We start from the raw sequence: 16,414 nt of genomic DNA, 5'->3' as shown, positions 1-16,414 counted from the left end.
CTTTATTCACAGTGAGATTTGTCCCAATGATTTGCTTAAATTTATGTAGTATTGTTTGCTCATGTTGGAAATTACACGTACTGTTTGGGGGGGTGGGTTGGGGTGGGGGGAGGACCTTAAAACAAGTTTTAAATTAGTCTGTTTTTGAAGGTTTTGCTTATAAAAGAAGTGTCGAATAATTTGTATTTTCATCTTTTCACAAAAATCTTCATCTTTTGATGAATTGGTAGATTACTGGAAAATAGTTGGTGAATGAAATTTTGTATTCTACAACCTAGTGCTATTGACCTGTTGCATAGTTAGTTTCATGTTCAGTATGCATTTACTCTGTGATATATAAGAATCCAAAGTTTACATTTTTTCAGGCTGCTGCTTTCGTGCTTAACATTTTCAAATTATCTAATCTTGTTATAGCCTGTGTTTGATGGTCAAATACCTCTTTTTAGTGGTTAAAGCCATGGTATTCCTAATGAGTGCAGTTTGGAAAGTTTTCTAGAACATAGTTTTTTGCAAAATCAGGGCAAAAGTACCGCATTTATCTTCTTAGAATATCTTCAATTTTGCACTTCATTTTTTTTTTTTTTGCATGGGAAAGTGCTATATAAATGGTTAATTTGTTTGTCATACCTTTGCTCCCCAAGATATAGGAAGCCAAATTTTGAAATTTTTTTGGGCGCCAATTTGTTTGTGCAATTCCGTCTAAAAGTTTCTGGGTGAATATAGCTTGTAAAATTCTTTTCGTTGTTATTCTTAAGGAAACACACAAAGTTGTACAAGATGGCCAAATTTTATTTCTTTCAGCAACCTGTTGCCTGAGGTACAATAGCTCAAACTCACCAGAAATTTATGCTCTTTGTGCAAAGTCGCATGTTGAGTAAAACAAGTCACTACATCGAGCCATTATTTCTTGGTGAACTTTAAACTTTACCAATGTTCATCAGGGACATGGACAAATGTTCACATAAAATTTCATCGAAATCCATGATGGTAGAGCAAGGATGTGTTCCGAAATTAGGCGATTTGACAGGGAATGACCCATGTGTTACCTACCTCTGGCTTTTCTAAGATTACAGTTACTTTCTTTGTGAAGTGTGCTGTAGCCCATGTTAATTTCTACTGCTTCTTTTACTTACATTATCCCTATACACTGGATTGTGGAATAGGACCTTCTTATCTTCAAAACTCATCTTAAAAACCTTACTGGTGCAAAATTTTTCCACATCTCATCTTGTATTCTGTCAAATCATGTGCACATGCCACTGAATGCACCATTTTCATTTTCTGAAGAGTTGGAGCACTGATCTAATGTATTGTTTGCCTAGTTTATGTGCTGTTTTGCTTGAGGTAGAGTCACGGGGTGGAAGGAGAGCTGTAGATCTCTTTTCTTTAGCTGAATGGGTCTACACTTTGATTTACCAGTAAACAGATGTCTAATACAATTATCAATTATATTTGTATCTGTTCTTCCTGAACACAAGCTCAAGTATTTTCACTGAGATTGTTGTGATCTGGAATAGTCTGAGCTTTGTCTACTAAAATCCTTAGCAAGGAATTATTCTGACTTAAAGGTGGCAACCTGCTAATACCAACTTTCTGCTTTGACTCGTGATGTTATCAAAAGGTACATTCACCACAGCTAAGTTTTCACATTAATATTTGCTGGCTTTGCCAACTTGTAATAAAACTACTGTTACTTGTTAACATAACCTAGATCTTGGGCTACTCTGCAGACCATTCTATCAGTACAGCTGACATTCCAAAATTAATATAAATAAAGTGTTCTGTCATATTTCTGAGCAAGAGCGACCTCATAGACCCCAACATCATTATGTAACAGGTGAAAACTGACATCTGGTATTGGGAGATTCAACCCACCCACTGCATTCATTTGTCTAAAGATTGGTGGATGTTGACCTCTTGTGCGCTTAATGGCTTAACCCACTGCCTAGTTTGCATTCAGTCATAAAGGGAAACTTAGTTACTTTATCTATTTCCTTTTAAAACTTCATGAATGGATGTGTAGCATACACGTAGTCCGAAAATTAGTGCAGCATATCTATTCCATTATGCCACATTGACATCTGTATGTAGGCAGACACTGGCTGGACAGAGGGGAGCAGACTTTTAAAGCTTGCTTCTTAAAGTCAGGTGTGAAGTAGCCATCAGTGGCTGTAGATAATGCAGAAATCGTGGCTGTTATAGTAAGTCATTGTGTAATAAGCAATTTCCGCTGCACAAAAAATAGTCACCAGAACATGTTAAATGGGTTTGGTGAATCCAGATGTTAAGTGGTTCACTGATAGGTTCCCACTTGCTAATGACATCTTAGTAAATAAAGACACAATATCTAGGCTTATGGTATGTAGTTCAGAGCTTAATGTACATCTTAAAGCTATGGATATGATGGTTACAAAGGCCAGTCTTAAGCATCATTACCTTAATAAAATACATCGCCACTCAGAAAGTAAGCAACCCATAGCACTGATGGAGGGTCTTGGTAGTATGACATAAATATGTAATTTTGGCAAGCAATAGTCTTGTTGGCATGGGCAGTGGGAGCATGAGGCTGTGTATCGGGCAGGGCCAAAGATCTTAAGCTGTTCTGTAATTCTGAACATTTGCTGGACAATAGACACCATGCCTGAGTGCTGTGTTGAACAGACACAGCACGTAAAGTTCAGATACTTCAGAAAGTCCACAGTAGTGAAACATGAGGCTATGAAATCTGGTCAGGGATGGTGTGGCATGTTGTGCTACCTTCATTCTGATTTTCCATTATTGTGCTTGTCAATCACACGACTCTAGGTGATGGCATTCCATCTGCAGTAAGCTGGACTTGCTTGTGTACAGAGTGAGGTATTCGTGAGTCCAATCTTTTGACAATAAAATTGGGTAAATCCTTGAAAGCTTGTACTCAGATGTATGTTATCTTGTACATACATGGGGTTTTGCACATAAAAAATACATCTTCAGTCAAAAGCTGCTATTGTACAATATTCTTTGTTGACCACTAGTTTTGATCTTTGGGATCATTTTCTTCTCAACATAATATAAATTTAATCATTGCCTGTATGGAAAGTTCTTCCATGTGAGATACATAAATAGGTGGTGGGTTGCCATCATACTGAAACTGTGGATTTGATACACAAAGGCATACAGTAAATAACAGCGGAAAAGTTTTATAATAATGAAATGTCAACCGGTCATGTATTCATATTAATTGGAGATGTCAATCAAATGAGCCCACATTGGATACAACAGATATAAATGAAGTGAGGAAATGTTTCACATTGTATCCAAATTATGCTAAAACCGAACCAAGCAGTTATGAGACCAATATGGTTTATGTACTGATACTGTGCTTGAGTTGCGTAGCTGTTGCTGGTACCCAATTACAGTAGTGTCAGTTAGCGAAAGTGTGGCCTGATAATGTGAGTCTCAAAAGAATGTTGTGACATTGAATGAGGTGCTTAACTGCAAATGCGGTAGCTTCCCTCTCCATTAGTTGTGGCAAGTCTAAAAATGATCACAGAAGCCATGTTATTGATATCACAGGTCACCAAAATAATAGTGTGCAATTTGGCAGTTAACTTTTATAGAAATTATCATGCCAGAGAGGTATAAAATACAGACATTTTTGTCAATTTGATGAGTGTTCCTTCCAGTACCCATTTTGCTCTGTACATCTACATCTGTAGTTGTAGGTCCCTGTACAGTGTTTAATATATGTTATGTAGTGCACTAGAATAATTTTTTTCCTTGACATATTCACTTCATGTAATTTAACCAGCTCTTTTTTGAACTCTCTCTCTCTCTCTCTCTCTCTCTCTCTCTCTCTCTCTCTCTCTCTCTCTCTCTCTCTCTCTCTCTTTCCCCCCCCCCCCCCCCCTCGAGGAGGAAGGCTAACTTCCAAGAGGGAGAGGCAGCAAGAGAATGCTAAAGAAATGTGTCACTGGTGATTCCATTCTGGTGCAGACATGGGAAGTACTTTGTGTTACCCAGTGAAATGAAGTTATGTGAATTGTGAGAGAGTTGGGTTGAACAGAGGAAGAGGGAGATTGCAGAGAGAACACTGTGAGTGTAGATAAATGGAATGAAGTGAGAGGCATGGGGACGAGCTAGTGCACCTTGAGATCAAGGAGAATGCAGGATCGAACAATATGCTTTAAGACAATTCCCACTTATGTATTCAGAGAAGCAAATACTGGACTGGGGAAATACAGACATCATATGATGAACATGTGCTGAGTCACTTGTTCTGCCATTGGGTTGTTAAGACACTCTTGACCACGGTTTGGTAATGGCCATTTAATCAGCTTAGCAGCTGTTTGGGTATCACACCCACAAAGAAAGCTCTGCAGAGGTTGGGTTGCAGCAGGGTTGGTATATGACATGCCTCTGATATGATCCGATTGGGAGAGGTGGGAAGGATGTTCTTCACCTTCGGGGCTTAATAAAAAGTTATCAAAGTGCTGGTGCTGGTGGACAAAGTTTTGCCCGAGTGTGTGTGTGTGTGTGTGTGTGTGTGTGTGTGTGTGTGTGTGTGTGTGTGTGTGTGTGTGTTTTTTGTGTGTGTGTGGGGGGGGGGGGGGAGGAGGAGGAGTGGGTGATACCGAATAATGAGTCCCAATCTCATACTATTACTCAGCAATTTGACAAATAAAGGTTTTGTAACCAACTTCCCTTATGGGTAAAATACATGCTTTGGAGGATTGTTCTGAGAAATTTGTCTAGTAACAAGTTTCCCCAAGGTTGATTTTTTTGTGTTAGCAGAAGAGCCAACACCGTGTTAAGAGTGGAGGCCGAAATGCACGCATTTTGGCTCATGCAGGCTGGCGTGAGGAAGGAAGAACTATACTGACGTGAGGTCAGGAATGTGACAAGGAATGAGAATTCAGAAAGCGGACGTACTTAGTTTGATACTTAACTATAATCCATTAATGATGAATGTTGCTCTTGATGGTACATGATTCACAATATTATCTGTTCAGAATACATTCTTGAAGATAGTAATTATAGTAACTGAATATGGCGCCTTGCTAGGTCGTAGCAAATGACGTAGCTAAAGGCCATGCTAAACTGTCGTCTCTGCAAATGAGAGCGTATGTAGACAGTGAACCATCGCTAGCAAAGTCTGCTGTACAACTGGGCGAGGGCTAGGGAGTGTCTAGACTAGACCTGCTGTGTGGCGGCACTCGGTCTGTAATCACTGATAGTGGCGACACGCGGGTCCGATGTATACTAATGGGCCGCGGCCGATTTAAAGGCTACCACCTAGCAAGTGTGGTGTCTGGCGGTGACACCACAGATTTATGTATTGCTTTCACTTCTAATTACTGTGAACAGATATTAGTAGATATTTATAACTGATCACACATTGTGTAGACAAATGAAAAGGCACATTCATATTTTAATCTACTTGGTATTTGTTTATCTTGAAGGTGAGCAGTCAATCTGTTTACCAAACACTGAACATCTGCAAGTCTTCCTGCATTTCTTAACATTCCCATAACAGTGTGACCTCACTCTACACAACTGCTCAAAGGAAAATAATGTGCTTAATAGAGCTAGGTCTTTGCTGAACGAACAAGTCCAAGGAAACAGTTCACAAAAGTGAACAGGAGGACTGCGGAACGAATTCCAAAGAATGCTGATGCACCATATTTGGAAGGTCAGGGCAGCAGAAAAAGGGGGCAGGAACCATAAATGATACTTTGGTTTTCGTAAAGTCACATGTGGGCGATCACTGTTGGCAACCTGATATAGACATATGGAGTTTTGAAAGGATTCTGAAATCCAGATACAGAGTTTTGGCTTCTGAAGTTACACAGGATCAGGCTTCAACATAAGGAAAATGCAAACATAACAAATTACAGTCTGTTCTTGTGGTTGCAATTCAGCTTCATCGAGAAACATTTAAGTTTTTGAATACATAAATGGTTTTCGCTATCCACATTGCATGAGGAAACATGGTAATGTACTGCATGAGGTGATTCTTCAAGAAGAGAATTCAGTTAATTTAAAAAAATTCAAAATAATGATCTCTCATATCTTTTGCCTGCAAGCTAAATACAAGAGATCTTTTTCTAAAATGTCTTCAACCAGCACGCGCACATGCACACGCCTCTAAAAGTGGTAATATTTTATGCCCTTGTGACAGAGACTAATGATTTAACAGAAAACCATTCAGTGCAAGTTCCATGGACAACTTTTCCTGCCCTTTTCTGTAGTAAGTTAAATGATCGAAATGTTCATAAAATTGGCGGGATTGGACCAGTAGTGGATGAGGGTGTAGACGCTCTGGGACAACCAGGAAACACCCGGAAATTTTTCATTGTTATAGTTTTCAGGTAAATTTTTTGTGATTTTGACTGGTAAGAACTGATGCTCTAACAAAGAACATTACTGCAGCAAGGAAACATAAACGAGGAAAACAAATAAAACTTTAGTTGTGAATGAAAGGCACCATTTACAACAACAGAGCACACTGCACACACAAGTGTCTGCCAACAGCAAATTGTGTCAAAGGCTGTAAGGTGAAGACTACGTAGTACTTTATAACAACAAACTGCTTCTGATGAGTGTGACATCATAACTGTTTACATTAGATTCGTTTGAGCAGTTACCAGTGGGCTCATGCACATGCATAGTTGACTTGCAAATGAGCAGCACCTTCTCCCGCTTCTGGCTTCTTGAGCGTGGCTGTTAGCTTTATCAGCAGTAGCAACAAGAAGCCAGATGCTACCCAAAAAAAATTTCTGACAAGCATGAGCTGCCAGATTCGCTTATGCACAGAGCAATCTGGTTTGTAATGGGAGGGTGGCACACACTGAGAGACCCATGTTAATGTTTAGTGATTTTCCTGTTTCCCATTTGACACCACAGAAGCAGAATGCAGAAGATAACATGACCCAGCTAGCATGAATGTTGAACGACTACTATGGAATCGGACAGGAATACTGCTGGTCGCCTGTGGATATCCACAGGAACACAGGTAGCAGAACCGGCTGACTGTAAAAACTGTCATTAGGACTCGGGCACCGGCCAGGCTGTGATGGTGAATGCCATCTGCAGTGCCCATGCAAAATGCCACTGTAGAGGCTGACGACGTCCATAGCCCCTGTGGAAAGCTGAAGCACGGTGGGATTTCATGTCTGCAGTGCTCAAGGGGTTAATATGAGGTTGGGGCCTACTTCTTTGTGAATCTGGACATACTAATGTGCACTTTAAGCAAAATTGTGCATTTTTAATATGGTTTACGAAGTTCCGATGCTCGTGAAGTATCCTATGATGTCCCGTTTCTTTCATGATGTAATGCAAGATCTCTTAATGCTTCTCTTAAAGCTTTGCACATACCAACATATGGGCTTCCCACTTCATCGTAGCTGCACACGTACAGTGACTGACGCTTGTTTTCTGGCACACTCTAGCAACTGCTTAAATGAACCTTTTCTAACTGGTCGCGGGAAAATATTGTGGATTGAAAAGTGTTACTTTCAAAGGAAATTTCTTTTTAAGTAAAATGAATTACGTTACATGTGAGAACATGCGATGACACTCTTAAATCACAGTGTGTTTTGACTCTCATTTAAAACTTGAACACTTTGAGGACCAGCCACTTACAAGAATTTCAAGCCCAGAAGGCTATAAATTTGTCATTATTTAAAATTTTATTGGCACATTTGTGTGATGTATCTTAAAATGTTACCCATGTAAGAAAGACCAATTTAAATGTGAAAGCTTAGCTTTACTTTAGCTTATTAATCTTAGTGACCAGTATTACCGTATACGTGAAAGTCAAGCTTTCCTTGCAGCTACACTGTACATATTAATTTAAACCATTAACATTTCCTATTTGTGTGTTAGTGCTACTTAACAGTGATATTGCTATTGGATGACTACATCACGTGTCCTATGGTCTGAACATGTGTTGTCATTGGCTTGCGAGATCATGTGACATGACCCATGATTGGATTACAAAGGCACATCGCAATTTGATGTCAGTGCTTCAAAAATTAACGTGCTGCTGTGTTTGGTGGAATTCGAATGTAGACATTTGTAGTATGAAAATATGCACCATACTTAATGCTGCACATGGAAGATATTTCTAAAAACGCCCTCCCCCCCCCAAAAGTGCTGGGGAGCTCTATGCCAGTCATTGAAACAATACTGAATCTTTTTGTGAGGACACTGTGGCACTAAAATCAACCAAAACTGATCTTCTCTCATTAATTTTCCATTGTATATAATAGAGGAAACCTTCCACGTGGGAAAAATATATCTAAAAACAATGATGATGAGACTTACCAAACAAAAGCGGTGGCAGGTTGATAGACACACAAACAAACACAAACGTACACACAAAATTCTAGCTTTCGCAACAAATGGTTGCTTTGTCATGAAAGAGGGAAGGAGAGGGAAAGACGAAAGGATGTGGGTTTTAAGGGAGAGGGTAAGGAGTGATTCCAATCCCGGGAGCGGAAAGACTTACCCTAGGGGGAAAAAAGGACGGGTATACACTCGCTCGCTCGCTCGCTCGCTCGCTCGCGCGCGCGCGCCCACACACACACACACACACACACACACACACACACACACACATCCATCCGCACATACACAGACACAAGCAGACATTTTGTGTGTGTGTGTGTGTGTGTGTGTGTGTGTGTGTGTGTGTGTGTGTGTGTGTGTGTATACCCGTCCTTTTTCCCCCCTAAGGTAAGTCTTTCCGCTCCCGGGATTGGAATGACTCCTTACCCTCTCCCTTAAAACCCACATCCTTTTGTCTTTCCCTCTCCTTCCCTCTTTCCTGATGAAGCAACCGTTGGTTGCGAAAGCTAGAATTTTGTGTGTACGTTTGTGTTTGTTTGTGTGTCTATCGACCTGCCAGCACTTTTGTTTGGTAAGTCTCATCATCTTTGTTTTTAGATATAATTTTCCATTGTGATTTATTGGTTTGACTGCATATAAGATGGTATAATGGTTTATCATTTTCTCTTCCCAGTTAAAACTTCCTCTCTCTGCCATGGTCACTTCTTAAGATCAGTACTGCAACTTATGTTAAGTCTAATCTCTGTGTGTTGTGCGTGATGTTTTATGTTGCTAGTGTACTGTGTGCTATGGACACAGGTGGGAAACCATGTTGGGCGGCCCACAGTGATGCAGCTCAGACTTTCTTAGGGGACAAGTATTACTTCATTATACTTTATGGGCACATACTAGGAATTAATTTGTCATCTCAGGTTTTGTCAGTGTTATTGATAAATAGTGTGCTTCCAGGTATACACTGTTCCCATTTTATGCACAATTTCGACGACCAACCCAGCTGTCTACTTCTGGTGCTGTGACTTTGTTGTTACATGTACTTGCTGCCTGAACTCCAACAAGATCATGAAGTTCTGTTGCCATTGCACCACTATTTATAGCTGAGTGTGATTCCCAATGTCTACTACTCCCTTTCATGCTCCTTTGTTTTCCAGAACCTGCACTGACAATCTGTGAAGCACAAATCATCTCAATGTTTTCCAGCTTTGGTGAATGTGATGGCTAGCAAGATTGTAATAAACTGAGTGCTGAACCCCAAGTCTTGTTTAAATGGAAACCTCTGCTCCTATTTATTGGGTTTTCTGATGTGCTGACCTCTATAGGCTCCTTAATTCTCTGTCTCAAAAACTTGGCATTTGCACCTTAATACTGGTGTTGTCATATTTCAGTTTATGATTATATTCATGGTATTGCTTGGAAATAGCTTATTTGCTTAGTCAAGTTTGTCACTGATGTTCCTTGCATCTCTCGACCGCTCTGATAGCGTGCCCCATGTAAGACAAGTCAAATTGTCATGGAGTGGAACTCACACAGCTGTTGGATACCTCGGTAATCTTTAACATTACAAAGAAAACTTTACTTCTCAGTTGAAGTGAGTGAAAGGCACTGGAGTCTTCTGATCTTTCTAAATTCTGGGCTAGCAACCAGGAGATTTTTTGTGATTTTTGACTTGTCTTCCTTGCTCTTAGTTTCAACCTCTTTCTCAAGCAGTTCTTGATTTTTGACTGCAATGCATGTTCAATTTGACAATTTAAGTACTCACTCCTTCAGAATACTATTCATAGGTCTTGTAATTCTTCAGTGGCTCTTCTTGAGTGAAAGTATTGGGGCTCTGTAGACTGGGGTCTTTTGCACCAAATTTTTTTTGTGGGGTGTGGTGATGCCTTGAGGCATCACTGTGCATAGGTCTTCTGTATACATTGTGATTCAATAACACATCAAGGAAAGGTAGTTAGCCCTCTTTCTCAAGTTCTGTTTTGAATTTATCATGATGAATGAAGTTTATATGGAAACAGTAACTCAGCTGTATGCTTGGAAGTTCACCATTAATTAATTAATCATACATTACCCAAACAGTGAATAAGTTCAGAGGACACTGGAAAAACAAACCCTCTGTTACAGATAACTTGCTGATTGCGGAAGTTTAAATAGGACTGTTTATAGTTGAAAAGGGATTCCAATTAAAAAAGTTGCAAAATATTTTGTTGCCTTTGAGAGAAATATCTCTGGTACACATTTCATATTTTGCATTTCAGGCCAATGCACAGAGAAACCATCAAATTTTGTTTAATTAGTGTTTTACACTCTTTCATACTGAAATTTCTTCTTACAATATTACAGAACATGATCACAGGTACAGCACAGATGGATGGAGCAATACTGGTAGTTGCTGCAACTGATGGAGCCATGCCACAGACAAGGGAGCACCTTCTTTTAGCAAAGCAGATTGGTGTAAATCACATAGTGGTCTTTATAAATAAGGTGAGTTCTACGCAAATATGCCAGAAACATCATTGAGAGAAGAAAACTTTCCTTTCAGGTGCTTGTATAATTTCTGTCTTAAATAAATAAAATTGTAAAAGTGCGGATGTTTTACAACATTAATTTATGTAGGCAGTTAGTTTTTGTCTTGTAAAGCCACAGTCAGGTTATAACTGTAGTAACAAGTAACTTTTTGAGAACATTTCTCGTGGCAAACAGCATTTTTCTTAGTACTTTAAAATGAACATAAACAGTTTCGACCACAAGAAATCTTTATTTTTGTTTTACTGGTTTTGGTCAGCTACTGACCATCTTCAGACCTTATACCATGATGAGAGGTGATGACAGAGAACGGCACAGGCGTTAGGAACTCCATGAACGTCAGCAGTAGACACTCGTGGAGTTCATAGTGCCTGCTCCATTCTCTGCCACTGCCTACCATCAGGATATGAGGTCTGAAGATGGTCAGTAACTGATTGAAACAGTAACCGCAAAAATAAAGGTTTCTTGCAATCAAGACTGTTTTATGTTACTTTTAAACTGCAGTAATAGTTTGATAGTGAGCTTGCAAGCCCATAATCACATTATTATTATTATTATTATTATTATTGTTATTATGGTGATAGTTTGAAAAAAGTATTTTGTTTTGGAATTCTTGTTTATGTATTATTATATGGGATGTTCAAAAAGTCTCTCCGCAGTGCCATATGATTAGATTAATTGAATTGTGTATTGAACAACAGGGGGGATACTTTCAACATTTAATGTGAAAATTTGTAAGTAAAAATGAATATTCAATAAATTAATAACTTTTATTTCACTGAGTTTCATTTCAGTGTATTCACTGCGGCTTACGGCAGGCATGGCTAACATCCATACGGCACGGCAGAGAGACTTTTTGAACACCCCGTAGTAACATAGAAAAACAGTTTTTGCAATTGGATACACACTGTACATCTTGTGGAATGTTTCAATTTCAGGTAGTAGTAGCCTGGAGAAATTCAAATTAAAAATTTCATGTAAAGATTTGTTCAATTTTCGGCAAATTTTTCCCAGCTTGCAACTGAGACTGTTAAGATAACTATTTATAAATGCCTTTATGTATTGAATATAATAGAGGGAAACTCTTTGCCTTTACAAATGTCTGCTTGTGTCTGTGTATGTGCGGATGGATGTGTGTGTGTGTGTGTGTGTGTGTGTGTGTGTGTGTGTGAGTGAGTGAGTGTATTCCTGTCCTTTTTTCCCCCTAAGGTAAGTCTTTCCGCTCCCGGGATTGGAACCACTCCTTACCCTCTCCCTTAAAACCCACATCCTTTCGTCTTTCCCTCTCCTTCCCTCTTTCCTGATGAAGCAACTGTTAGTTGCGAGAGCTTGAATTTTGTGTGTATGTTTGTGTTTGTTTGTGTGTCTATCGACCTGCCAGCGCTTTTGTTTGGTAAGTCTCATCATCTTTGTTTTTAGATATGCCTTTATGTATTGATACACATGTCTGGCGTTTTGGAAAAATAAGCTTTTAAAATATTTTAGGTTGATGCTGCAGACAAGGAGATGGTAGAATTAGTTGAAATGGAAATGAGAGAGCTCTTGACTGAAATGGGATATGATGGTGATAACATACCAGTGATAAAGGGTTCTGCCCTCTGTGCACTTGAGGGCAGAAATCCTGAAATGGGTAGGTAAATGCTAATTGTTATAGGAAGCTTTTTGTATGAAACTCTCCATGCTTCAGTTTGTTGTTAAATCATAAGAACTGAATATTGAATTGTAATTCAATAGGTGCCGAGCCAATTTTGCAGCTTCTGGATGAAATTGATAAGCACATACCTACACCCATAAGAGAACTGGATAAACCATTCATGCTTCCAGTGGAGAATGTTTACTCTATACCTGGTACAGAATTTGCTTAGTTTCATACAGTTTGCTTTAATTATTCAAATTGCACTTTTTACTTTTGTCAGTAATTCTCATTTTCTTTTCTAAGGCCGTGGCACTGTAGTCACAGGACGGTTAGAAAGAGGAACTCTCAAGAAAGGCGCTGATGTAGAATTCATAGGCCACAACAAAAGTGTCAAAACTACTGTTACTGGTATGTAATTGAACAAAAACGTATTACACCATTAGATTTCTAATGTCAGTAGTGCTGCATTTGTGCTGGACTGAAGCCTATGCAAGGTGACAGTGAAAATTCATAATTATCTTTTGGGCTGTTGCAATTGGAAATATTTGCAGTATGTAATCACAAGTCCGTGTGTGTGTGTGTGTGTGTGTGTGTGTGTGTGTGTGTGTGTGTGTGTGTAAGCTCTTTACCATTTCAGCATTTCAGTTGCACTCATATTTCATTGTTTTATTGGGCACCAAAGACCGAGAGAATTTATGTTGTCATAATCGATATTAAATAATAGTCATGTTGTTTCATTGTCGTACACCTGTGATTGGGTGACTCAAGATTAAGCTTTTGCGTGTACGCGAATCACTTTAAGGTGGCTTGCCTCTGAAAGCCTGTAAAAGTACCAACAATTTTTACAAAGTTTACACGGCTCTAACAGAAGAATATAAATCCTTAGGAGGATGCAAATTATAGTACAACATGAGTGTTCCTTGCTGAACATTTTGGTACGCAGTTAATCACATTAGTTCACATATCAAATTCACTTTCTGTAAAGAACAGTGAATTCATTTTTCATTTGGTGGTCCCTACTTGAAATCCATGCACTGAATATTTATCTCATTTAAATGAATAAACTTTTAAGTACACATTAACTACTTGATTGTCTAAAAAGTAGACTACAATCACGCCATTTCGGTCACGAGTTTCTATTCTAGAAGTATTTACATCAGATAATCAAAATTAATGTTAGTTTTTTTAATTAATCAGTATGTATTTTTCTTCCTGTTGATAGTACATTAATGTCTGAAGTCTGCTTTCATCCAAAAAGTATCCTAAAACATCCCAAAAAGTTTCAGAACTCTAACTCAAATAAATTTTTTATGCATAAAATAAAAAAGAATTACATTTTTTTATTTAATTCTTGGGATATTCAATTCAGAGTTATACTCTTGCAACTACGTACGTTTCACATTCATTGCACACCACAGTGTTTTCATAGACAGATATCACTTGACTAAAGCTGTCAAAAAGTAACTGTGTATACTTCATAAGTCTTGGAGGTGATGGCAAATATGTGATAGCACAAAATGTTTGAGCTGCTCTTTCATCCTTCCCAGTGTACTTCATTCCATATACTAGTCTAATGTTTGTATTATTGACTCTTCCTTTGCACAACCCAGAATAATACCCAGTTTTAGTTACTCCACAGAAATTGCAAAACATGTGAAGTTTACTGGCCACATCTTTCGTGGCTCATGATCTTGTAAATTTTAATGGCACCTTTTCCACAGAGTGCACACACAGTAACATCTTTTGGTAGCCTATACAAAGCATTGAGTTAAGCAATCATGGTACCACATTCTGTTGCATTATCTTGATCATTTCTCTTGGCTTATCTCTAAATATTTCAGCTTCTGTCTTGAGGCACTCGATGGTGTCACTTCACGTCCATTCGGTTTGTAGATGTACCTACACAATCTCTACTTCCTGGTAAAATAAACTAATTCCCATAAAGTGTAAGTTTTCCATTACCGAAAATACTTTTTTGAAGCCCTAATAACTTTCAAGGATGACAGAGTGTAGCAAGAAATTTGAGGATGATAAAATATAGCAACAAGTTAAACTACAGGAAAGCTTATAACCAGAAAATGCTGAAGAACCGAAGATATATAAGGGAAGAAATAAGGTCATCACAAGTTGGATCTTCTAACAGGACTGCCAACTCTAAATACAGTAACAACTATACCTAATGTAATAACAAAAATGACAACATGTGACATGTGAAAGCAATGGAAACATGGATGTGGCAGCACATCAAGAGATCTTTAAGTTGTTTTTCAAACTACTTTACAATGCCCAAAACAATTGTTTTAACTACCATTTTGTTAAAAAAACTCTAAACATCAATTTAAGGTGAAAGACGAATGAAATTGGTTTTTGAAGTGCATTGCCATTTTCTTACTACCAATCAATTCCTCATTCTCATACATTTATAAAATTTGATCATTCATATTTTACTTTTAGTCAGTACTTGTTTGTTTGCAGGCATTGAAATGTTTCATCAAATACTGGAAGAAGCTCAAGCTGGAGACAATCTTGGTGCATTGGTAAGAGGTGTGAAGAGGGATGAACTTCGCCGTGGGATGATAATGTGTAAACCTGGTACTATGAAAGCTGAGGATCATGTGGAAGCTCAGGTACAGTAGCTGATGTCAGAAAAATGCAATGATAATTTCAAGATAATAGTCATCATCAGTGTCATGCTTATCAGTACAGCTAGACCACATACACACAGATACGTTATCTGCATTTTTTAATTTTTATTTTTATTTTGATTTTGATTTTTTTTTTCCCATCTATGCGAATTGTCAACAGTACACAAAAGCTGTAAGTAAGCCCTAATGTGTTAGTGCAATTTGTGTTTGTCAATATGTAAATACTCAGCTCAAGTTAATAGTGTTGTGAAGTTTCACATGACAGGGTTTGTATTTAAAGTATCAGGTGAAAGGAAGGAAGGTGTCCCTGTCAAGGGAAAGAAGCATATACAAAGTCTTACTCATTAGAAATAAAGTCAAAAGTTCTGGATTGCTGTGAGAAAGGAGAGCATATTATTGACATTAAGCTTGCTTTTGGACTAAGTGAATCCACAGTGAGAAATATTCATTACTATGCAGAATGTGTTTAAATAGTGATCAATCTTCAACTAACATAAGTGCATCTCGAGTGCCCAAATCTCACCCAGATGTGATAGAAAGACTAGGAAAAATGCTAAGCCATTTATTTGAGCATCACGTCCAACAGCACATGCCTCTGCTTGGAACTGCTACTCAAATTACAGCCAAGGGTCTGTGTGTGGATTTAACGCAAGAAGAGGAAGATCCAGCACCTGTCGTGGCCAGCTCATGTTGATTTGATTGTTTCCAGCAGTGTTTGGCTTTCACAGCATTAAAATAATAGGACAGGCCACTATAGTGATGAAGTTGGTGCTAAGGATTTTAAAGAGGCTAAACTGTGAGGCATGGTTTAAACCTTGATGAAATGGGTGTATTTGGGAAGTAATGCCTAGCTGCACATTCGTTTCTATTGAAGAAAAACATCACCTGGATTTAAGGCTGCCAAGGACTGATGCAACCTTGTTTTTGGAGGAACTGTTGAAGGGATTACAAAGTCAAGCCCTTCATGGTCTTCTACTGTCAGAATCCTAAGATTGTGTTGGGCAAGCTGGGATGGAGTAAAATAGTTTGAATGATTTCTGCTATTTTCGGTGGCTGTTTTGTTAATAAACTGAAGAGAGAATTGAGAAAGAAAAAATCTTCTTCAAAATTCTTCTCATTTTTGATAATGTTCTCAGTCACTCACTTTCCAATATTGGTAGAAATCAAAACACTGAAGTCCATTTCTGCCACAAACACTACATATGTACTGCAACCCATGGATCAGGGATTTATTTCTGCATTAAAGACATACTATCTGAATAAAACTTTCTCCAGTCTTGTAGAA

The 16,414-nt window shown here is 38.4% G+C and overlaps 1 protein-coding gene across 1 annotated transcript in view; it reads left to right on the top strand.

Annotated features, from left to right (window-relative positions):
- The window catches only part of LOC124550528 (elongation factor Tu, mitochondrial), a 56,375-nt gene that overhangs the window by 21,145 nt on the left and 18,816 nt on the right, over positions 1–16,414 (top strand). The window contains exons 5-9 of the mRNA XM_047125319.1: positions 10,666–10,806; positions 12,334–12,478; positions 12,583–12,696; positions 12,788–12,892; positions 14,960–15,111. Coding sequence (XP_046981275.1) covers positions 10,666–10,806; positions 12,334–12,478; positions 12,583–12,696; positions 12,788–12,892; positions 14,960–15,111 — 657 coding nt within the window. The remainder of the gene's footprint in view (positions 1–10,665; positions 10,807–12,333; positions 12,479–12,582; positions 12,697–12,787; positions 12,893–14,959; positions 15,112–16,414) is intronic.

Source organism: Schistocerca americana, chromosome 1 (genome assembly GCF_021461395.2).
Source record: "Schistocerca americana isolate TAMUIC-IGC-003095 chromosome 1, iqSchAmer2.1, whole genome shotgun sequence".
Classification (NCBI taxonomy): domain Eukaryota; kingdom Metazoa; phylum Arthropoda; class Insecta; order Orthoptera; family Acrididae; genus Schistocerca; species Schistocerca americana.
Note: the sequence above shows the minus strand (reverse complement) of the source record. Positions and strands in the feature narration are given on the sequence as shown.